General features: G+C 45.4%; 1 protein-coding gene across 3 annotated transcripts; it reads right to left on the bottom strand.

Annotated features, from left to right (window-relative positions):
* Positions 1 to 315: 315 nt before the first annotated feature.
* CDC42EP3 (CDC42 effector protein 3) lies at positions 316 to 23,797 on the bottom strand. Of its 3 annotated transcripts, none has more exons than XM_014832934.3 (3): positions 23,659 to 23,796; positions 15,295 to 15,393; positions 316 to 2,316 (listed from the first exon to the last, which is right to left on the bottom strand). In XM_014832934.3, the coding sequence occupies exon 3, from the start codon at positions 2,078 to 2,080 to the stop codon at positions 1,316 to 1,318; it is 765 nt and encodes a 254-aa protein (XP_014688420.1). In that variant the 5' UTR covers positions 2,081 to 2,316; positions 15,295 to 15,393; positions 23,659 to 23,796; the 3' UTR covers positions 316 to 1,315. The 3 variants fall into 3 exon arrangements, with proteins under 3 accessions (XP_014688420.1, XP_070368346.1, XP_014688419.1); XM_070512245.1 differs by having other exon boundaries at positions 15,295 to 15,413; positions 23,659 to 23,793; XM_014832933.3 differs by lacking the exon at positions 15,295 to 15,393 and having other exon boundaries at positions 23,659 to 23,797.
* Between the last annotated feature and the right edge of the window lie 203 nt (positions 23,798 to 24,000).

Raw genomic sequence — 24,000 nt, 5'->3', positions numbered from 1 at the left:
GCAGGATTAGGGTCATAAGAGTTTGCTGTGGCATGTGTTAAAGGGAGGAGATTCACAGACATGAGTTGAGAGGTTGGCATCAGTGTTGACTTAAAAAAAATTATCTCACATGTTCATTTTTCCTAAAATTCAGGGGCCATGTTTCTGTAATCTCAAACCTTTGGGAAATAATCAAAATTACAGAGTGGCTGGAAATCACCTCTTACCTTATTTGAAAGGCCCACGTACACTTCAGAGAAGCAATTTTTCTCATCCTGGACTTAAAAAAAATGATCATTCTCTTAATGTTTTTGTTTATTACTATAAACAAGCAAGTTCATTTTAACATTTACTCTTTATTTTGTCGTATGAAGTACCTATGTAATGCAAGTATGTACTGTACTAAAATACCCACATTTCCAAGTAACATTATGTGGTGTAGCCCACAGTCTCTGCAGAAGCATCATGGGTAATCTGTGCCTTTACACTTTACAATCCATTGTTGGCTGCTGTGAAAAGTATGGTAACAGATGAAGAAAAACATAATATAGCTACATATGAATACACTTTTCCAAACATACATATACACAGCTTACAATGCAACCCCAATGGAAACAAGTCAAATGGCAACATTGGATGTAATATCTATAAAATGTAGACTCTGCAATAAAAAGCCAAAGGCACATTAAAAATATATTTTAACTTTAAAAATAACTTAGTTACAGTAATACTTTGCTTGTGTCTTACCAACATGTAGCTGACAGTCAAAATTTTGCCATATAGATATACAGTAATATAGAGTAATATAAGAGCTACAAGAAAATCCCCAAAACCCATAAAGTTGTTCAAATGTGAAAACAGAGAGAAGTTTTAACACTGAAGAATTTGCTATGGTGAGCCCAAACAATATAATATAGAAAAGAGTCTAGAAAAAGGCTTAAGTGTTAAATAAATTTGACTTTTTCTTGCTCAGAAAATGCAGAGTAAAGTTGCCGAATGTGACTCTTGAGGCCCTTCGCAGCTAGTGCCAATCCTGGCCCAGCCAGATTTCCTACGTGTCTGGAAACAAAATGTGAGCTGGACATCAGCAATGCCCGCCAAAAATGGCTTCTGACTGACTCACTTCCTCTTTTTGCCAGGACAGGTTTTTTTTTCAAACTGTTTTTGCAAACACGGCATAACAGGTAAAAAAATATTTTGTAGGAACGTTACTTTAGAAAACCCATCACACAACTGCAAATGAAGCCAGTGAAGCTCTTCTCTTCAACCGTGGTTTTTTGTTTTTTTTTTTTTTTGATACTTTTGACCCCAGAGGAAAATACCTGGCGGCGTCCTGTTACTTATTTTTATCCATGACGTTCAGCACCTCATCCAAAAACGAGGGCCCAAGATCGAGCTGCAGGGAGAGGAGGGAACCTGTAAGATCCGAGAGCGACTCCTCTGATTTAGTCTTTTCCTTGATGAGCTCACATGGGGCAGGATGGTCAAACATGTCCTCGGCCGGCCAGTCGGAATACTGTTCGGAGAGGCTGGAGGAGTGGCTGTCCCTGCCCTGGCTGGACTGCGAGGCGGACCCGCTGGAGCCCCAGGAGACGTCTCCCTGGTGGGCGGTCCCATTCTCCAACAGACTGCTTTTCTCCGGAGCCTTTTCCTCCATGACAGGCTCACAGCTAAGCCTGGGCAGCTTTGCAGGCCCAAAGGACTCCTGTTTGGAATTAAATGTCACTGGTGACAATAAGGGCAACATGAGTGCTTGGGACCCTCCGATGGTCGGGAGGGAGATGGCGTTTTTGAGCACAGGAGAAGGCGTTTCTGTGAACATGGAGTCGGAGGTGCTGTTGGCCCGTAAGAACTCGCTGTGCCCAGGGAACTGGCCCATGCGTGCTTTCTCCTGGTTCCCAGGTAAAAGCTCATAGTTCCCTTGAAGAAAGGAAATATCCCCAAAGACATCGTGCTGGCCCTCTTTGCCAATGTGGATGGTGTGGCGAAAATCTCCAAGGGGAGGACTGATCATATCAGGAGACAAGATGTCCCTTAGTTTAAATTTCTTTCCTTTCTTGTTATTGGCAGCTTTCAGGTAAATGGGGGTCTTGGCTGGCATTTTGGAATTTGAGAATGTCTATTTTGCAAAAGGGAAAAAGGGCCACTTTCTTCACAGGTGTTCTATGTTTCTGAAAATCGTTTCTGATAGGAATTGTCACATCATTTTTCTCAAGTAGCTTCAGAAGTGGCTCTGAAATGAGAGGGGGTCTAAGAAACCCTCCTGGGGTTACAGCCAAGTGCAGCTTTCTGAAAAGCCAGTTACATCATCCAATCCTTTCCGCAACACGGAGAAACCTGGAAAAGAAACCAAAGCAGGTTATAATTAGCTGGCCCTTCTGGGTTTACTTGGGCCTGTCTTTTTCACAAGAGCCTGTAAACAATGGCAGGACCAGTTCCTAACCAAAGCTGAGCTTTATTTTGCTGCTTCCTTCCATCAAGTAGGATAAAAACTTTAATCTTAACAAGGGTCCACTAATCTCAGTCTTACTTCAGGGGAAAAAAGAAAAAGAGGAGGGAACGAGAGATAGATTCAAAAACCCCAAACATATGACATCAGCACTTTTTAAACATGGCCATGAACACAATTTTCTGGATACGTCTAAAGTTCTAATCCTTTCCCTCTATTATAAGAATTGCTGTCACCACACGACCAGACTGAGTCCAGCTCCTTAGATACGACTGGATTTGTTTTCAAATATATTTTCTCTTTTGGTGTTCACACTAGCAGGACTAATAATATTTCGTCGTTAAGTTCTGTATATAAATAAAATTAATGCAATAAAATGAATAGTCCTATAAAGACAGGGGCTGGAAATATAATTTACTAGTGACAGTGACTATTACACGCTAGTGTCCAACAAAATCTTAGTGAAAAGCATTCTTACAAATGAGAAAACCGATTCAGGAGTCAAAAAAACACCCTTTCTCAATGACATACACTGGATAACGAAAGAGCTGGAGCAGGAATCAAGGTGTGGCAGAGAGAGCTGGGCTGTCAAGGATTTCAGGATTTGGAGGCATTCTAAATGGAAGGAAAAGAACCAAACTGCTTCTTTTCAAAGAAAAAAGTGTGATTGTACGTACTAGGTTGGGTCTTCATTTGGGAATACTTCTGAAACATTTACTGATAAGCTTGTGTCCCCTCCCTGTGGTAGGCAGAATTCCAAGGTAATCCCCATAATCTGCCTCCTGGTGTTAATGTCTTAGTGGGCAGAACCTGTGGCTTGTTTGTAACCAACCAAGCATGGCAAAGGTGATGGGATGTCACACCTTGATTAGGTTACATTACAAAAGATTCCATCTTAGCAGACTGGAGACGCCCTTTACTGTTTTTGTTTTTTCTCCCCAAAGCCCCCCAGTACATAGTTGTGTATTCTAGGTGTGAGCGCTCCATTGTGCTATGTGGGATGCCACCTCAACACGGCCTGATGAGCAGTGCCATGTCCTCGCCCAGGATCCGAATCGGTGAAACCCTGGGCCGCCAAAGCAGAGCGCGCGAGCATAACCACTTTTGAAAAAGTAACCTGCCATGCTGAGAGAGGGTCTATGGAGATGAATTCTACCAACAACCTGAGGGACCCTTGCTGATCTTTCCCCAGTCGAGCTTCTGATGAGACTACAGTGCCAACAGCTGGTTCCCAGCCTGATGAGACCATGGAGCTAAGCCATGCTTGGACTCCTGACCTGCAGAAACTGTGAGACAATACATGGGTATTGTTGTAAGCCACTAAGTTTGTGGTAATTTGTTACCAACCTAGAAAACTAACACACCCTCCCTGCACACGCCATAAGACACGATTAGAACTGATGAGCTACAAGGAAGGTTTTGGGGCCCTCAGGCTCTCACGTTACAGATGAGAAACTCTCCATCTCTTGAAAATCATCCTCCGACTCTCCAGTCACCTCAGCTGACATGGAAAGCTAAACCTTTCCCACTCTGGGAGTTCCTGACATGGCTCTGCAGTGACCTCTCCCTGGTCACAGAGCAAATAAATAAATAAAAACGCTGAGGGTCGGGTTAGATGGTGCCTTGAAGAGAGCCACATTTGCTTCGTAGCAGCTGGAGGTCTGCATCTGCCCCATATTTCTTTCCTTTCAGCAAGAGTTTTAAATTATTTCCCCGTGGCAGGTGGCAAGAACTGTGCTCCAGCACCCACTGGCAAGGTAACAAGTGGCTCTGTTGGGGCAGCAGCTTGCGCCCAGGCCTAAGAAGGCACCAGGCCTGAGAAGGCAGAGAATGATAGCTGGAGAGACTCACCCCTTCCCCAGCCTCGAGCGTGGGGAGGAGGCTGAGGCAGCACCATGGGGTTCATGCCCAGCGTGGGCTAACCTCAAAGCTGCCAGAGAGGACCACACACTCACCGTCTCTCGCTTTCTCTTTACTCCCAACTAAGGCCCTGGCTCACACACCTCCCTGAAGTGCTCCTGTTGTGGCCACAGGGAGGAGCCCCACAGGTCTGCCTGCCCACTTCAGGCAGGAAGGCATGGAGACGCCACGTTATGGATGCTTGATACTGAGTGAGAAGACAGGAAACCCCAGCACAGGAAGACATGCTAGCGGGTCCAGTCATTCTCTCTCAGAGTTTTAACTCTAATTCTGGTCTCGTAAGAGTAACCAAAGTTTAAACCTTGGATCTTCCTGCTAAAACATCAGAACTTCCTTCCCCTGTGAGTGCACAACAACCCAGGGACCCTGCCACCCAGGGACAGCTGGCACTGCCTTCATGCCCCTCTGGGCACAGCACAATGACTGCCTGCAGGAGCAGCTGGGGTGCTGGGCCCGCAGAAGGTGGGGGAAGCCCTGAGGGTCAGCTGCCCACTGGAGTGGTGTCCTCAGCACACACGGCCAGGAGGGCAGCTGCCATGGAAAGATACAGTGCATCCACTGCAACTCAGGGGCATGCGAGGGCTGCCTGTGGCCAGCTGGTGGAGTGGGGGTTATGCAAGGCCAGAAACCGAGGCAGAGCATTTCAAATTATTTAGAAAAGTAAAAATACCATCAAGATGCAGCCAGAGAGCACTTGTCTGCCCCTTGGACTGGATCACTCACATTCACCCTGTACTTGAATGCTGAATGGGGGTGCTGGGGAGGAAAAGGGAGGAGGAGAAAAGGGAGGCAGGCTTGCAGCTCTTGGAAGGCTCCAGGCAGGATGCCCGGTCACCGTCCCTGCCTGGCCACAACCACGGGCACTGCAGGCCCCCAGCCAGAGGCTCACTCAGCCTGGGAGAAGCTGGGTTTATGTCAGTGATGTGGACATGAGGGTGGGAGGGCAAGGACAAAAAAGAAAAAAGAAAAGGGTTGGTGAGTGGAAGCTGGAATGCTGCAGGCAGTGAGATTCTGGAGAGTGGGAGAAGAAGAAGATACCTTAAAAGGCATTTTTCTTTCTTTCTACAAATATTTACAAACATTTACTGCATGACAGGGATGTAGGCTTCTAGGACATTGAAAAGAATAATTTGTATTGAATTTCTACTATGTGCCAGGACTAAGAGCTCCCAAAGACACTGGAAGTTAAAAAATAAAAAAAAGGATTTGGGGCAAAAATGTCAATTTTACAACTTTAGAAGAGTTGATGTTTGCGATGTGATGCTGGCAAGATATCTGAGAGCTCTGAGCCCGTCCCTCTATCTTATCTGTTATCTTTCCTCCTCCAGCTCGGGGCCAACCAGGCCTGATTCCAGGAGAGACAATCCAATACCAATGATCTCTTATGCTGACCGCTTCCTCCCTTTCTTTCTGAATATTCTGGGCTCCCTGGCTCATCAATGGACATTCGTGCCCCTTTCCCTTCTTCCCAGGTGACTGCTCTTTCAAGATCTCTGCCATCGTGAATGCAGAAACCTAATGGGCAGTTTCTTCACTGGTAACAAAGTGGCTTGTCCTGGAGAGGGTATGTGTGCGTCTCCTGGGAGCCAGCACTTTATATGACAGTAAATATTTATTGAGAGCATCTCTAGGTGCCAGCCACTGTTCCAACCTTTGACATGTACTAGCTCACTCACAAGAACCCATGAGGCTGCTACTGTTAACATTTCCATTTTACAAATGAAGCGCTGAGGTACAGATGTTGAGTTGCTTCGCCAAGGCCATGTGGCTACTAAGCCAAAGTGCCCAGGCGCAGGCTCCAGAGTTTGAGGTCTTGATACTTAATGAGCACACTCCCTGAGAATCCAGTCAGCTTCCAAATTATGAAGGGGGTGCATTCCAAAGTCTGTTTAAGATACAGATGTGTGATAACGCCCTGGGCTGATAAGAGTGGGAGTTAGGCCTTGTGTACCCTGATGGTGGAAGCATGGACAGGTCCAACCTCAATGGCAGGCAGTCTGGCAATATCTATCAGAACTGCAAATCACATGCCTTTGGCCCCAGAATTCCACTCTTACAGAGATTCATCCAACTTACGTACACAAGAAATAATATATGTACAAGGCTGTCAATCCAGCACAGTTTACAACAGCCTGGAGTTGGAAGCAAGCCAATTGTCCACCAAGGGAGGACTGGTTATATACATTAAGGTGCGTCCATATAAATGAATAGTACACAGATCCAAGAAAGGATGAAGCAGCTTTTACTATGCTGATACAGAAAGAGCTTCAAGGATATATATCTTCAAAGGAAAAAAAGATAGGTGTAAAAGTGTGTAGATACATTTGTATTGGCTTTATTCTTTTTTTTGTTAAGATTAGCCCTGAGCTAACATCTGCCACCAATCCTCCTCTTTTTGCTGAGGAAGACTGGCCCTGGGCTAACATCTGTGCCCATCTGCCTCTACTTTATATGTGGGATGCCACCACAGCATGGCTTGATAAGCAGTGCATAGGTCCATGCTCAGGATCTGAACTGGTGAACTCTGGGCTGCCAAAGCAGAGTGTGTGAACTTAATTGCTATGCCACCAGGCCAGGCCAGCCCCTGATTTTGGATTTTGGAACCATATGAATGAATCAGCTATTTAAAAAAAAAAAAAATGAATGAAAGGGTCGATAAAGGCTCAGAGTGCACTTTCTTACGAACCAATTTTACACATCAGTCCTGAGAAGCCTACTGAAACTATGAGTTACTTATAAAGCAAATATTAGTATGGGAAAATGTGTTCAAAAGCCAAAATCTGGGATGGCAGCATGTGGATATATGAAGACCTCACAAGAGGGCTGAGCTCGGCAAAGGGACAGGTCACTCCTCCCTGTAGTGATCAGGCGTTCAGCAAAGAGGCAGCACCAGTGTGTATTTTTTGGAATGGGAAAGATCTCAAGAGAGGGGTTTTCAGTCAGAAGGAAATGAGAACAGACAAGAGACACAAGGATGCTGGAGAATGGCCGGCAGCAGGGCATCCATGTGGAGGGAAGCACAGGCAGGTGGAGACGCTGGGGCTTGGGGGTACAGCTCCCTCTTTGGGAGGTGGCTAGTGAGGCAGGTAGACAACATTCTATGATGGAATGGTCCTAAATGCCACAAAACGAAGTCCTGTCCTTCCTCACCATTTTCAGAAGAGGAGACTTGGGCTCCAGGAGGCTGCCTCACAGGGCAGTAGACAGAGCGAAGAATGAATCAGAGCGGCAGAGCCTGTGTCAGGGGGACACCCAAGAGGCTTTGATCTCTGCCCAGAAGGAAGCGGATGTTCTTGTGGTCGGAGAAGAGGAAAGGAAGAGCTAAATCGCAAGGGCTTATAGGCCAGACGTGATTATTAGACTAGAAGTGGAAAGCGAGCCCTCCTGGGTATTCTGCAGCAAAACGGAGTATTTTTAGCCTTTGCGCATCCATGGCACTCTACTACCATCATGAACTCTCAGGAAATGGACCATTTGAGGGTGCTCCTGCCCACACTTGGGCCTCTCCTGGCTCTCCAGCTCCCTTGCATTGCTATCATTCCTCTATTCCCACTATCTTCCTCAAATCAGAAGAGAGAGAAAGAGAAAGTAATCTTCCTATGGGTAGCCTTTTCTCAAAAACCCTTCCCTTGACCCTGAAATCAACCATTCATGATTGATAATCCCTTTCTCTGAGTTCTTGGATCACTGTTTGCTCCTCCTTTCCCCCTTAGATGACATTCGAGATAATAGTCATCTGGGAAATTAGATGCCTCTGAAAACAAGTTTCCAGTTCCTGGGCCTTGAAGAGGATAGATTCTCCAACAAGAGAGTCAACTCCCCAGTCAGTTGCTCGTCCCCCTCTATCAAGGTTAGAGAGACCGTCCGGCAGGGGTGTGGGCATGGAGTCCAGCTGAGAATGCACAGGCCCCCACTTAGAGGAATTCATGAGAAACCCAAGGGTTCCAAGACACAGAGGACTTGAGAGAAAGCTAAAGCCAAGGTTTTGATAAGAAAGGAAGAGTGTCAGGCAGTCATTCCTGCACTAGGCTAGACAATTCTGGTTTCCTGTGACTGATTTAAGCATAAATGAGAGTGTTAATAAGAGAAATCACAGTAATAATCATTCAACGAAGAAAAAACTGAAGCGGCCCTTTGCTTCACTTCCTTACCATGCTTTTGGTAATCAGAATGATGCTGCAAAGACCAAAACAGGTGGTGGGGAAAAACAAAGGGTTATGAAAAAGTGACACACTCAAAAATCAGTTCCTGAATTACGTAGAGATGACAGTCTTGACAACTCACCGGGCTTTGAAAAAGAACAAAGAGGTAGAGACTTCAAAAAATTCCGTTTAAGAAAGGAATGTTTGGTTTGTCTACTAATTGTTTTTAGATTAACTCTTAGTGGAGAGAGGATAAAAAATGTCTTGCAGCGTTAATGTAAAACACACATGTATAAAAACAGGGGCAGGTCGGGGAGGGGTGTGTGCCTGTCCAGAGGGACCTGCGGGCCTTTTCCTTTCTTCTTGTGGGAAGTGAGCCTGTGCTGAATTCCCCTCTTGTGCTTAGTTGTCACACCCTTCAACGACATCCTAGCTTCCGATCACTTTTCAGTTTGCCTCAGTGTTACGTCAGCGCGCCCTTCTTCCCAGCACCCAGACACAGCACCACCATACCATCTGAGCCCGAAGCAAAAACATTAAATTATTCCTCCTCGAGTCTGAACCAATAGTCCCAGGGATGGTGACTTGGCCAAGAAGCCCCAACCACCTTTGGGGTATCTCTCTCTGCTGCCAACAAGCAGAAGACACTTCCACTGTGATAAGCCCCAGGTGACTGTATTTGACCCTGGGCTCCACACTTCAGAAGGGACAGGTGACCTGGACCATGTTCTTACACGTCTGAGGAGTCCAAGCAGGAGACAAGGAGCTGGGTCGTGAACAAGTGAGAAACTTCAAAGTGGAGCACTTTGAAGAAAACTCAAATACTGAGGGAAAACAAAGCTTTGGGGAGCCAAAGGATCCATCTAACTAGAATGGAAAAGGGATTAACTTGTTCTTTGAGATCCTAGGGTTACTAAACAGAAGCTACAAGGGAACAGATTTTAGCTTCTTCAAGGGAGAAGCCAGGTACCTTAAAAGATGGAATGGGTTGCCGTGGGGAGAGGGCAGTGAGCAAGGCACGGGAGGGGAGTCTCCTAGGGGGCCGCAGCCTTGACTCTGAGCCTCTGTGATGGTGCACGGCAGGTGATGTTTAGTCCCTGTTCCCTCCGAGTCTCCTAGAAGGGAATACTATCACTATCACTCCTGATTTGCTTATAGCCCCATGTCACATTTGCCTATAAAAACGCTCAGTCTTTCCCTAGAAGACTTTCCTTTTGAAGATGGCTGTGTTTATACTAATATGGGAATGACCAGCCAACCTTTAGTAATAGTAATATTTAGTAACACTAAAATATTACTACAATGAGGGCGCTCATGCCAATCCTTTTGCAAATCTCTGTATAGAAGGGCTTCTCTGAATCAGACAAAATTTTAAAATTCAAGGGGCAAAAAATCATAGTAATAGAAATTCAATATTGAACTTAAATAAAAATCTAAGACAGAAGTAAATGTAACTCAAGAACACCCAGTGAACAGCATCCTGAGGGGATGCTTTCCATATTTTCAGTCTGTTTTACTCCACCCATGAGAAGATAAGATGCCTTTTCTATTTTTAGATTCTTATCCTCTCCCCATAGCATCTAAACTGAAGACATAGCTATATGTGGCAAGACTGTAAAAGGCTCAGCACCCAGCTGCCCAGCTGTCATGCAAATGAACTTACAGCCAGACTGAGCAGCCTATATTTTATAGGCCCACTCAGAAAGTCTATGATACATCTCACCTTCAATTATTTATAAATGGACTTCTCACTTATGATTCAGCTACAGCTCCTATTTATTTTTCTTTTACAAGCCTGATTAGAGAGAGTCCCACAAATACCATATGGGAGATTCACTGCTAATTTGTGTATACTCTTCACATTTATAGGATCTAATTGTACGATTTGAAAGATGTCTTAGAAGCAAAATTGGAAGACAGGATATCCACCTCAAAGTACCAAGTCTGCACTTTTGAAGAGAGACCATTACACCCTTTCTCCCTATTAAAATGAGTTATTGGAGAGGACTCAATATGGACAGTGAACTCTGGCAGTTATAGCAAGGTAAGAGAAGGGCAGATTCCCTCAAAATGCCTGGCTCGTTTATCATGACTATTTTTATATGGGATTCAGCCTTAGGGCTGGTCAGAAGGACCAAGGCAGACACTCCAGTTTGTTACATGAGTTAAGTTAATAAGGCCATTACTGTGAATTGCTCTCCCGTGCTTCTGTAACTGATGGATCCGACTTGGTCTGTGAAGTTGCAAGGACACTATCAATAAAGGAAGAGAACTTGACTGAAGTTTTCAGCAATATTCAGCTAGGATGTTCCTTCTAAACTCTGCTGAAAAGCAAGTAACTTGTGAAGTTGCTCACAAAAAAACTACTAATATTTAAATCAGCAATTATTCTATGGAATGTCAGCTCCAGTAACAGTAATATCAAATGATCCAAAATAACAGGTTTGACAGATATCCAGAAATTCAGAGTACAGTCACTTGATCCATATCACCATCAAGAGCTGGGTTCCTCATCCTTTGCCTTTAGAGCTCATCCTCAAATTTAGGCCCCTTGAATACTCTATTTCCCTAATGGGTGAAGGACAGATAAGGGATTTCCATGCTATTCTCCCATCCTGCTAGGGCCCTTGACAATCATCCATGCTCGTTGGATGGGCTGAAACATGGCTGCTCCGCATCACACCAACACTGGGTATATTTGGAACCTGGCAGTGGCTACTGCGATTCTCACCCCACTTCCATGGCAGGCTCTCCCGTATTATTTGTACAAAAATATATGTACACAAATGTTTGCTGAATAAATGAATATCCCCCTTGCTTAGGCGGAGAGCTCTTCTGTAAGCATGAGCTGGGTCTTATTCATTTTTTTGCCTCCCACAACATGTGACATACAGTGAACTTCAAGTTAAGACGTGTTTAAATCCATAACCCCTGCTAAACCTTCCATCGTGAGAGATGAGTGGGGTTGCCCCTGAGGGGCAACCCCCAGTCCAAGTCTACAGGGGCTCCTCTACGAAGAGGCAAATTTGAAATGCCTCATTCTCTAAGGAATTTATACATGTGAATAGTAATGGCTAACATTTGAGTGCCTGCTGTGGGCCAAGCAGGTAAGCATTGGAACACACATCTTAGGAAACAGTCTTAGATTAAGCCCATGTCTTAGGTCAGTCAGCCAAAATGTGGAGGAGCTAGGATTTCAGTCATGGCTGGACTCCACAGTCTGTGCTCTTAACTGCTGCTGACTAGATAACTGAGGGGTGACACAAAAGTGGATTGAGAATGGAATGGCCATTCCAGACTATCTGTCTTGAAGTCTAAAAGCATCAGGAGGAAATGATACACTATGATCGCAACATCAGCTGGCAGAGGAGATGACTTGACTTTATCAGGAACCAAGAATGAGTAAAATGGTCCCAGACACCAGCCTCTCCAACTCCAACTCACTAGGACTTACCAGTATTTTTGCTCTTGTCAAAAAGAATCTCAAAAGGAATTTGACTTTATGTAAATGAAAAGCCAAAAGATTAAAATTTTGAAGTAATAAAAGCCCCCTGAGCCTCAAGGAGAAAAACAAACATCCTGTTCTTAGAAAAGAGCATTAAGTGCCGTTAATTCTTTTCCCAGAGGAAGCACGTGCATGGGGTTGCACACAACCACAAGGTTTTCACCAGGGACAATAGCTCCCTTCCCTCGCTGTTGACACTTCACTTCACTTCCCTCTTAACTTTCCGAAACCAAGAACTCTGTGTTCCTTACATGGAATGTCCTCCCACCTTCTTACCATCAGCTACTATTCATAACATCCTCCAAGACCTGCTTCGGTCACTTCCTTCCTAGAGGAAATCCCTAACCCACCTCACGCAATCCAGGCTCATTACTGCCTTGCTTGGAGGTTTTCTTAGGGCTCCTGTAGAGCTTATATTTCTGTTTTTTCCTGTTCTCCGGTTTTTTGATTTTATGTCTGATATCTCCAGGTGGGTGGTAAGCTCAATAAGAATGAGGTAAGCAAAGGTCCTATAAATAAGAGCTACTGCTAATAAAAATCCCCTTCTCTTTATGCTGGATCACTTACAGAGCCTCCTCTGGGGCTATGAACACGAAAGCCCCTCGAATTTTATAAAATAAGCCCTTTTAGTTTTCCCTCTGCCCATTCCTTAGGTCAAGGGTCTGAGAAGTACAACAGGCGGGCCCAATCCTCCCCCAGCCTGTTTATGTAAATAAAGTTTTATTGGAACACATCTATGTGTTCATTTATGTGTTGTCTGCAGCTAGTAGTTTCTCAGCTGAGGGTGATTTTGCCTCCCAGGTGACATTTGGCAATGTCTGGAGATATTTTTGATTCTAATGACTGTGTGGGGGGGTGGGGGGCGGGGGCGGTGGTGCTAAGGGCATCTAGTGGGTAGAGGTCAGGGACGCTGCTAAACATTCTACAGTGCACAGGACAGCCCCCCACAACAAACAATTATCTGGCCCCAATTCTCAGAGATTTGGACAGCCTGGTAGAGCTACTTTCATACTACAAGGTCAGAGGTGAGTAGTTGTGACAGACTGTATGTGGCTATCAAGCCTAAAATACTAACTGACACTCTACAGAAAAAGTTTGAAACCCTGCCTTAGATGTTGGTATTTTCAGTGTCGGATGGTTGCTGTCCATCCCCAACCCTCAACAATCCTCCTGCAAATGGCTTCAACTACCACCTCTAATGATAACTTCCAAATTAGTGTCTTCAGCCCACACATACCTAAGTCTAGACCAGCGCTACTCTAAGTGGGTCTGTGGACCAGGGCCAGCCCATGACAAGCTAAGCAAAGCAACGGAAAGTAAGCTTCTAGAAACTTCTTGACATAACAATCAAGCACATGATCTGTGGATTTTTCTCGCTGGTCAGACTACTGACAAGTTTGGGAGCTACGGATCATCAGGTTTGCGGGGAGCTGGATGTGGCCCAAGCAGCTGCTCATTGTGCACAGCACTATCAGTATCAGTAAACGACGGATTGGAAATTGAAACAAACAAAACCAGGAAAACACTGATCCTTCACAGAAAGCAGCACTGGACATTTCTCCCCTAGTCTTTTAGACATCTCCACTTTGCTTCCCTCCAGTACTTCCTATTCAACTTGTCCCAGAGCGAATTTGCCGTCTTTCCTCTTCTTGCCTGCCCTGAGATACGCCTCCTGTACCTTCTTCTCTTGGTGAACAGCAGGAAGTCACCCAAATCCAGACCCCAGTTGTCATCCCCAATTCCTCCCCTTGCCTCATTCTCCACATCAAGTCCCATCATTATCTCCCGTCTTGTCCATCCCACTGACTCGGCCTTACTTCTAGCTAAAGATCTCTCTCCTGTAACAAGAACATTTGCCTCCCCGCCTGTCTCCCTGCCTCCAACCTCCTCTCCTTCCACTTTATCTTCCAGTCTTTATCAGAGTGAGCCATCTAGAATGTTCTTGTAACCTTGTCACTCTCAGCTTCCAATGGCACCCCCACCCTTGCAGCCTGGAGATAAGATAGGTTATGAGGCTCACTTTAGCAATCTGGGTCCTGCCCACCCCTCAGCTACATCTCCTGCCAGTTCCCCAGAGCCTCTAACCCGGAGCTCCTGTAGGACCTTGTTTACCTCAAACCTACCAACACTCAACTGTAATCGCTACTTGTCTCTCCCTCTAGGCTGCCTTCCTCCCGGGAGAGACAACTATATTTAATCCATAGTTGGTATTGAATAAATGTTTGTTGAATGAATGAACATATGAGAAAGTTCGACTTCCTTTCTCTTCAACCCTGCCTGCCCTGCTGAAAACGCAGGCTGGAGTCTTTCTATGACTCCTACAGAAAAAAATAAACAAAATCAATTAACAAGGAGTTAGCCTCTTCTCTCGGGGCAAACGCTTTCTTTCATTTTTCCCTCTGTAAGATGTTCTAACATTTCCCCATCCATGCAAGGTAAGAATTTAAAAGCCTACCAGTGCAAGCCTCAGTAAGTCTACAGGTTCTTACAGATCTTTGGGATTAAGGCAAAGAATATCTGTTGACACGCTGTTTGAAAGGGAAATGACTTCTATCCATGACTGCAGTGTGCAAATAAGTCTTAGAGAGACAGGCAAGACTCAAGAAAAATTTGACAATACATTCCCTGAATGCAGACTCCCTAGTTATATTTCAGTCACTCTTCAAGAAAGAGGCCCTGGAGAAACACTGAGCTCGCTCTCCTGACCTTTCCTTTCAAAAGGAAATGGGTTAAGGGGGAACCTGGATTATTTGGCCCAAGACGTACAAAGGAACTTCAAGAAACTATAATGGACATTCTATAAAAAAGAGTTGTTTTGAATATCAATGTGCCATTAGGTAGTTAAAAAAAAACCGCCCTTTAAAATGAATGAATGTGTGGGCAAACAAAAGAGCAGCCAGAGCTCTCACTGCTGGTCTAGCCCTTAGGGTGGAAGAACTGAGCCAAAACTTTGGGCCAGCCCTGTAGGATCCCTGTAGAACTCCAGACACGTGGGTGCCAGTTACTTCCTGTGTAAATGGAGATAATTACTCCAAACCTGCCTATCTCACAGCTAACTTTAAGAGCTGAGTGTGAAAATCTTCATAACAAGAGAGGGCTATGCAAACACAAAGCACTATCTTTATCCCAACTGAAAAACCAGAACATCTACTGAAATACATTCTAATTGCCAAAATAACCACTTCCATTTTCTCCTTAAATGTTGCCTGTAGCAGTCATCAATAAAATGGTTGCAGATGGGACCACAGTCGGTTGTGTCTGCCCTGTGAACAAGCTCCACAATTGGAAGGGATTCCTACCTGCCTCCAGCTTGATCAGAGGATAATTCCTTCCGTCAACGGGACCAGGGCTAACTTCTCCTATATGCATCCTCTATCTCCAGGTCCAATTCTTCCAGCCTTGAGAACAAATGGGTCTTCTTTGAGTTGGGACGATTACAATCAACAATTATTGGTCAGATAAAGAAAAATGTAAGGGCGTACTGTTATTTTCTTTAAGTATTTGGTAAGCTGTCAGGTGAGAGGGAATCTGTATGGTCCCAAGGAAAGAACTAGGCATGCAATTAAGGTTCATGAGGAGGCTGAGCAGGACTGGACATAAGGAAGAAGTCTAAAACTTGACTTAATAGTCCTAGAATGGGGAGAGGCCCATTACAGGAAGTTTTCCCTTAAGTGTGAGATTGCTGAGGGATTCCAGAGGGAAGGGAGGGAGTGGGGGAGGGTGAGCATGCCAGCACTGGGACAGGAGCTAGGGTAGACATCTTCTATTCCATGTTCCTAACTTGAAGTAGCAGCCCCTGGTATGTGCATGTAAGCTACAGGTCCATACAAAGAGTTGATACGATCATAGATTTGTGCTTATGATTTATTTGTATTTAATATGACAAAGTATTTTAGGACGGTGGTTCCTCACACTGTGTTCCCTGGCACACTGAGGGCTGAAGGAAGGCTGCTGAGACCCCGGTGAAGGGAAGGGAGACTGAGAAAGTAGAGCCAACATCCCTACCTTCCCTTTCCGCCTCGTCAACCAAAGAAATTCTACTATTATCTGTTAATATATTGGACTTATGTGAAGATTCTCTTTCTTTTCCTTGGCTAAAAAACAAGTCTGGAAGAGGACTGGGCCAAAGACGATATGTGTTCTCTGTCACCCAAACTCTTAGGGTGAAATCATGTCAGAATGGGAGAGTGGGGCTGCAATAAGGGCCTTTCCACCTGTAAAATGTTAGGGTTCTATGATTCTACATGTTCGCAGAAGCATCTAGCTTTTAGGGAATTTTAAGGAAAAAATATAATACTTTTTAACGAAGTTAAGTCCATACTTAGAACCAAACTACGCTTTGCCAGCTTATAAAATTTTCATCACTTTTCTCACCCTTCCTGGTATTAAACTAAGGGCACAGAGCAATGCCAGCGACTGTCTCTGGGAGGCTCAGTTTCCTCATCTGTAAAGTGGGGACACTAACGGTGAGTGTCTTCTTAGGAGGAGACAACACGCAAAGTCCTGTTGGGCAGTGAGCTCACAATCAATGGAAGGGGCGATTATTATTAATTACTCCAAAAAACTAGAGCTACGTCAGGAACAAGGCAGGCTGGAAGCTCACCGTGGGGATTTCTCCCAACCTTCTTTCTTTTAGACCTTGGGATCTGACCACCGAAACTGATTGTTTTGAATGTAGGGTGAAAATCGCCAACTATTCTAGTTCCAAGCCTAATGCTCCATTCCGAGGAAAAACCTGGAATTGGAAAGAAGTCACTGTTTTACTCCACACGCTGCCCCTGAGATAAGTCAGCAGTGGCACTCCACCAGGCTGGCAAGTGAAACACCACCAGCCACCTCAGGTGAGCCCACGGCTTAAGGGCTTTTTCATGAGGAAAACAGAACGAAATCCACCCATAATCATAAACTTACACTAAACTTATAGAAGGCCAAAAACCAACATTATTTTGGAAGACATTTCACTCTGACGTCATCTGAGAGCAAGAGAATAGTTTCCAGTTTGGTGCTATGACATGCACAGTGGGACATGTGGCTTTAGCTGACTCACTCAACAAGCAGGCTTTGGAGACAGCCTTCCGCATGCCTTCATCTGGCCCCTGGCTAGTCACTCACATTCAACAATATTTATTCAACAACAAACATCTACTGAGGGCCTTCTAAGCACCAGGCACAATGTTAGGAATTGAGGCTACTGCAATGATGTGCTCACAGAGCTTATATTCCAGGGTGGAGAGACAAATGATCAATGAAGACACCAATAAATACAACCGTGGCTGGAGAGGTCCAGGCGAGCACTAGGAAACACACCCACCCTTACTCTCTTCAGCACTGGGGCTGCTGGGCCTGTGCTGTAAGCAGACACGTGGTCCCAAACCACCACAATCACACCCAGCACAAGAGAGCTTTGGTGAGGTTGCAAGCGCCCCACCAAGACTCTGAGGAAGTTCTGGTGGTGGCTTTTCAGAGGACCTTGAGTGATAGTGACACCAGAACCAAAGGGCTGGAGGCGCCTTTCTTCGAATTTGAATGTTCTGTAGCCTGGGAAGGAATAATTTTACCAAGGCAAGACCTCAATAAGTTAGGTAAGTGAAAACGATTTCTAGCTTGACAACACCAAGAGAAGATGTTGCTCCAGGCAGAATCAGATAACACGGTGAGGACGAGATGGGCCGCTTTTTCATTAAGTCCTACCGTAAAAAAGATGAGTGCCATGATAAACCAGATTCAGTCCCTACCCTCAAGGAGCCAGAAGTCTAATTAAGCAGCCACAAGGGCTAATAAATGATCATTTAAATGCAGAGTTACAATAGGAGAAGGTACAAAACATTATGAGAACTGCCTCAGAGACAAGGAAATAGAATAAGAGAACCATAGCAGTTTAGAGCTGAGAGAGAGCTTGGAAAGGTCCATCCACTTCCTCTGCACCCCCATCCTTCCGCTGCCCCCACTTCTTCACCAATGAGGGGATAGAGCCTACCCAGAAGGGCAGCATGTGCCTTGTGACACAGTTGGCCCGTCAAGGACTTAGAGCCTCATCTCCTGCCGTGTTAAAATCAATGTTATAAGTCTGAACTGACCCTTGCAAAAAAAAAAAAAGTTTAAAAAAATAAATGAAAAGGAAAGAAATCAAATACATTTCAAAACGGCAAAGCCACATTTTACCAAAAACGCCTTTGCTTGTTTAAAAAATGCGTGTAGCCTAAATGATTATAATGGATTTGAACAGAACAGGTCTTTTTCAACTAAACACATAGTGATCTATCATTGGCACGATGTGTCTACAACTATGACCTTCAAGTTGTCACCAGAACATGACGGATTCCCCAGTGTGTAAGCTGTCTAAACAGAGGCCTAACTTTGAAGTGCTCTGCCTTCCTCGCTGGCTCAGGCTGCTCTGCTGGAAATCTGCACTGGTTTGTTTTTCAACCCAGGATTTTTACATTATTATTAGCAAGATAGCTATGCTAATAGGTACCACTGATTCTGGCTCAATGGATTCTGGATTCCAGAACTAGAGATTATCTAAAATCATCTAGCACCAAATGCTTCATCTCAGAGATTAAAAAAGAAAGAAAAAGACCCTAAGAGGTCACAGTTACACAATTTGGGTCAGAGCTAAGACCAGAACCTATGTTTTCTAATCTTTAGTTCCTCTTTGATTGTCTCCACTTAATTCTGCATTAGCTTTATCGAATAGCAGAATGATGGGGTGTTTGCTGGCATCTTCTGGTCTTCTTGTGGCTCTAAAAGGTCGTTGGGTTCCTTGAGCTCCGTAGGGCAGACTGCAGAACAGGGCTTCTGCCTCTGGCTCGATGGTTCCCAGAACGTAGTTCCTGCTAGACTAGTCCCGCCAGCTGCTCTGTGGGCAAAATGATTTGAGAACTCTGGATGCTATCCTCCTGTGGAGATTCACTGTACATGGTGGCATATGAGATGCTCTGAAAAGCCCTGCAGAAAGGAACCTTAATCCAACTGGTTTCCCGAAGAACGCTTTTCTGATGCTATCCATGTCTCAGGGTGCTGTGGGTGGCGCAGTGATAGCTAACTGCAGGGGTTTGAGCTCTGCAACACAGTTTAACGAAGAACCAAAGGCGAGAAGGCTAATAATGACTTTCTCAAAGATGCAAATAAAACCCAAATCACTGAAAATCTGGGTTTTTAAAATTTTAAATTTGGGATTTGAGGATTCTATTAATTGATGACTTGGACAAGCAGTAAGGATCATGCAAATACTAACTCGGAACTCATCAGCGTTCAAACTCATCAGTTGGCTTGGCCATTCAGAAACAAACTTTTTAACATCATGGTTCATATTATAAAACAATACGGTTTAATTTTTAAAACTGCTTTTCCACTAGCCGTACTGTCAAATCAGTCCATTATCACGAGACTCTGGTGAAACATGGCATTGAAGAAATATGTCATTTTTTTTTAAGGAAAGAAACATACCTGACTATTGCTGTGAACTATTTGGCTACTTATATCATTTATTCTGGTTTGTGGGCTATCGTTTCGTTTTGTAGCCTTTAAAGGATGGGGGCAGGAGAAGGGAAGATTCCAAATGGAGGCAGACGGCTCTAAGGCCATTACCCTTTGTTTGGAGGCAACCTGGGATATTGCAAGCCATCCCTTCCAGAACCCCCACCTCCATCTGAGCAGTCTCCTATAGCTAATCACACACCCACAGTATCAAAGGCAGCGGATGCCAGGCAGGCCCCCCGTGGGTTATAACTGGGGCACTCCTCCAGGTCTAAAGGCCTCCTTACTCTCTCTTTCTCTCACCAGAAGCTTATCTGGAAGTGCTCAGGCCATGTGCAGAACTGTAAGGAGGCCCAACTTCCGCCAAGAACAGAGCCTTCCTGCCCAGCTTACTCGTGGCTCCTGCCCCTTGCTTTAGCTCATCTTGGAGCAACGTCATTTCAAAACATGTATTAAATGTCCACTGAGTGCCAGGGACTGAAGGGCCAGGAATTCTGGTTGTGGTCATGGCCTCAAGGAGCTACCATCCAGAACAGTTACTGAACTCTGCTACCCCTGACCCTCTAGAGCTTCAAAGCAAGGATGTGGTCCACACTAACCTCCACTGCATGCCTGGACCCCCAAATGCCTTGTTTCCGGCTGTGGCAGGGCTTTCTTTCTCATTCCAGAGTCCCACATTTTCGCCTAGTAAATCTCTTTGTTTATGGTATAAACTGCTCGTTGATTCTGCAGTTTGACGCAGGATCCACTGCAGGAGAGTGTTGCCATACTGTGGGATTAAACTACATTCAGTAAGAGAATAATTCACATGGTATTCCCTTAGGCTGGCAATTACTGTCGTCTTCCATTGGGCGGAGTACTGCGAGATACAGAGTACTGGGAAAGAATCTCCTGCCAGAGGCCAAAAACCCTAACAAGAGTCAGATTTAACAGTTTCTCTGCCCCTCCTTCCTGATGGTGGGGATATGGTATTTAGTACAAGGTCAAACAGACCTGGATTCAAACCTGATTCTGCTATTTTCTTAGCTGTGTGACTTTGGCCAACTTAGTAAACCTTTCTGAGCCTGTGTTCCCATCTGGAAAATAAGAACCATACTATCTACCTCGAAAAGTAGTTAGGAATAGTAAATGAAAGAACCAGCATTAAGCACCTAGGATGAAAACAAAAGCAACAATGAAAGCATCAACCTTTTATTGTGCCTAGTCCGGACCAGGCACTTTGAGTGCATTATACATTTTTTAACTCATTTAATGCTCAGAGTAATATTAACATCCTCATTTTATAACTGATAAACCAAGGTACACAGACTAAGTAATTTGCCCCAAATCACACGAGTATTAGCACCAGACCCGGCATAGGAGCTCAGGCAGCCCGACTGAGAGGTTTCTTAGCCTCAGGGTTTATTCCTATCTCCTTACCCCACAGAGGTGCTGACTTTCATGCAGAACCCCCCAACATCCATGTATTGGGTTGTTAAATTGCATACGAATGTTTAGGTATGTTCCTTACTGTCTAATTTTTGGCAAGTTATATTAACAGGTCTGTCTTCAGTTTCCACACCTGTAAAATGGGGATATTTACAGTTTCTCCTTCACAGAGTGACTGCTAGAAATAAACGAGTTAACGTAAAGGGCTGAGAAGAGTGCTCAGCATTTAGGCTTCATGTAGGAAGTACCTTTAACAACCCAAGTCGTGAACAGTGTGACAGATGAGAATTCTTGGGCTTCAGTACTTCGTAAAGGAGATTTTGTGGCTGGCTAAATCTAGTAGTTTCAAATGACTATACTTGTTCTCTTGCAAACCTACTGCATTTAAAAATAGATTGAAGTTCTTATTCAATCAAGGAATAAACAGGTCCACAGGAGTCTGGTTAGAAAGCAGGCAGGCCTAAATGAAATCAGCCTGAAAGCAGGAACTTTAACAATGAAAAAAAAAATTCAGTGCAGTCTTTCTGGAGGTTCTTCAGGTTATGAATTGTATTCCACCCACTGGGTACATGTTATGGCTACTGGGCAAAGAGTTTGTGAGAAATTTATGGCCTGGTCAAAACCTTTGGATACTATAGGTTAAAACAACTTTATCCCCAAGGCTATTGAACACCAAGAATTTTAGAAAAGGGCCGCTGTTGTGAACATGCTGGACATAAAACAGCACATTAACGGAAAAGCTGGAGAGCAGATATGCCCAACAAGCTCATGTGAGCGCTTCTGCAATAATTTTTACAGCTTTGTATTTACTCATCTTGCGCCACATTTCAATTTACAATGAAAAGCAAAAAAAAGTACAATGCTCATTACTCTAGCTGTCTTTCCGTGTTCCATGGAGACACAAAACAGAATCCCACTGCTCCGATTTTGTGGGAAGGGGGACTCATCTTACTTCATGTCTGTAGCTGCTGCCACAGCCACAGCACCATGTTCCAATCATGGAATTCGCAACGTAAATCTCTTGCAGATGATACCACTGGAAAACAGAAACTGTCATGGATCCAGAAATGCCTCCAAATTTCTTCTCTAAAGTTCTTATCTGGGAGCCCAGGGGCTGGGACTGAGTGTTTTATTCAATGAGTGAGGCTATTGGGAAATCTACATTCTTTGGGAGGCTTAATGAACTCTCGACTGTTCCTTGACCATATAGTATTTATCATTTATTTCACAACTGCCCCAACTTATCTCTGAGTGTTTAAATCTATTCTGACAAGGGCTTGTGTCACACACACCTGTGTAGCTTATTCTTAACTGCCAATAAGAGCTCATATCAATTTCAGGTGGTATCAAAGAGAAGACCTCTGGGACCAACCAGAAAAGAAGAGAAACTGCATTTCCCGGTTGATTAGATGAAAGATCTTTATTAAGTTAGAACATTATAGGAGTCTTTTAAATCGCCTTAGGGATACCCCTGGGGCATCGTCAGAGCTTCAAAGCGAGGCTTTTGTCTCCCAGTGATGTTAAGAAGTCCCTAAGATTGGCTTTGCTATTCAAATATGGACATGAGCTGTTCTCCTCATTTTTGTTCTTTTTCAAAGGCAGCACCTCCAAGAAACTCTAGGATGTTGTGAGGCCTAAGAGCTCGGGGTGGGGAGAAAATCCTTGTCTCCCTAACGCATTCCTTCCCCCTACCCAGCACCTCCCTCCCCAGAAACCCCTTCACCCTCAGCACACACAGCAGAGGCTCCCCCCAAATACACCAGGGCTGGAAAAGTTCATGTTGCAATATCCTCCTGACATTCCTATTCCCGCCCTCATTTTAATTCACTTTTTTTTTTTTTTAACAAAATGTAATTACTTGACAGCCTGGGCTGCACTCTGGGGCTTTTACTCCTTTCAACACAGCTGTGCTCCCGGCTTTGATGCTGCTGTCCATGCAGCTTGTCCCAGCCACAGCCCGGCTCTCGGTAACGGTAACATTCAAGTGCATATTTATTTTTAAACTGACCTCTCCTAGACCGTACAGTATAAAGGAGGTCCTGCCAAAAATTATGCTACTTTCTATTTATAAGATGAAACACATGCCTCCGAAAGTCGGGAGTGGGGGAGATGAAGTATTATTCATAATGAAAAAAAGACTGGCCAGATCCATTCGTCCTCACATGTCTGATACGAGTCTGTGTCAAGACACTTTGTCTCAAGGAGAAAAAAAAAAATCTTGACGCTTCAGCTGTTCCGAAGCCACCAACGCACACACTAAAAATTCAACTGCCAGATCTGCAGGTTGCAGCCCCAGCCACAAAGGCCCCGGTCGAGTGAGGAGAGGGTACCCAGTGGGTACTGTCACCGCAGATCTGCACAGCGCACCCATGTGCGGCCCTGGTGCCAATCCACAATGGGAGGGGAGCGGTAGCCATGTGCGGCTTGTTCTCAGATGGAAAAATGCAATACGCGCCCAGAATGGCTGTCAATAGCTCGGAGGGTGCTGTGTAGCCGTGTAGCCCCACCCTGAAAAGTGGTGGGTACAAATGGTTGAGCCCTGCGTCCTAGTCGTGTCCCCCGAACCCCTCCCGGCTTGCTTTATGCCCCCTTTGGTCCTTTGGACACCAGCTGGGAAGGCGATGCCCTCGGTATCCCCACTCCTTGTGCGTTTCCAAGCCTAGTACACTGCGCACGCCGGAAGCAGCCACGGCCACCAGTGGGACAGACTCACAGACAGGCAGAGAGAAAGGAGCCGTGGGCAGGCAGCAACTCACCAGCAGCCCGAGGATCCCGGCCGCTCGCAGCCCCCGGGGCCGGGCGCCCCGCACCGACGCCTCCCGAGGGCGCACGCAGTCCCTGCCCGCGACGAGCAGATCCAGCTGGGTCGGCCGGCGCGGCGCCGCCTCACAGCATTATCCACTTCGAGACGGCGTGAAGGCGCCGGAGGCCGCGGGTCCCCAGGCTCGTCCCGCGCTCAGGCCGCGCCGGCTCGGGCGGCGGCGGCGGCGGCAGCGGCGAAGGAAGGTGCTAGCGAGACTGAGCGCTCGGCGGCCGGACGCACGAACTGAACCTGTGAAGGGCGGGGCGGCGCGGGGCGGGGCGCGGCGGCGGCGCGG

This window comes from Equus asinus, chromosome 6 (genome assembly GCF_041296235.1).
Source record: "Equus asinus isolate D_3611 breed Donkey chromosome 6, EquAss-T2T_v2, whole genome shotgun sequence".
In the NCBI taxonomy this organism is placed as follows: Eukaryota; Metazoa; Chordata; class Mammalia; order Perissodactyla; family Equidae; genus Equus; species Equus asinus.
This window is presented reverse-complemented; position numbering and strand designations above follow the sequence as displayed.

Excerpts from the sequence above, each read along its gene's own strand:
- CDC42EP3 (XM_014832933.3), bottom strand. The coding sequence starts at position 2,080 with ATGCCAGCCAAGACCCCCATTTACCTGAAAGCTGCCAATAACAAGAAA.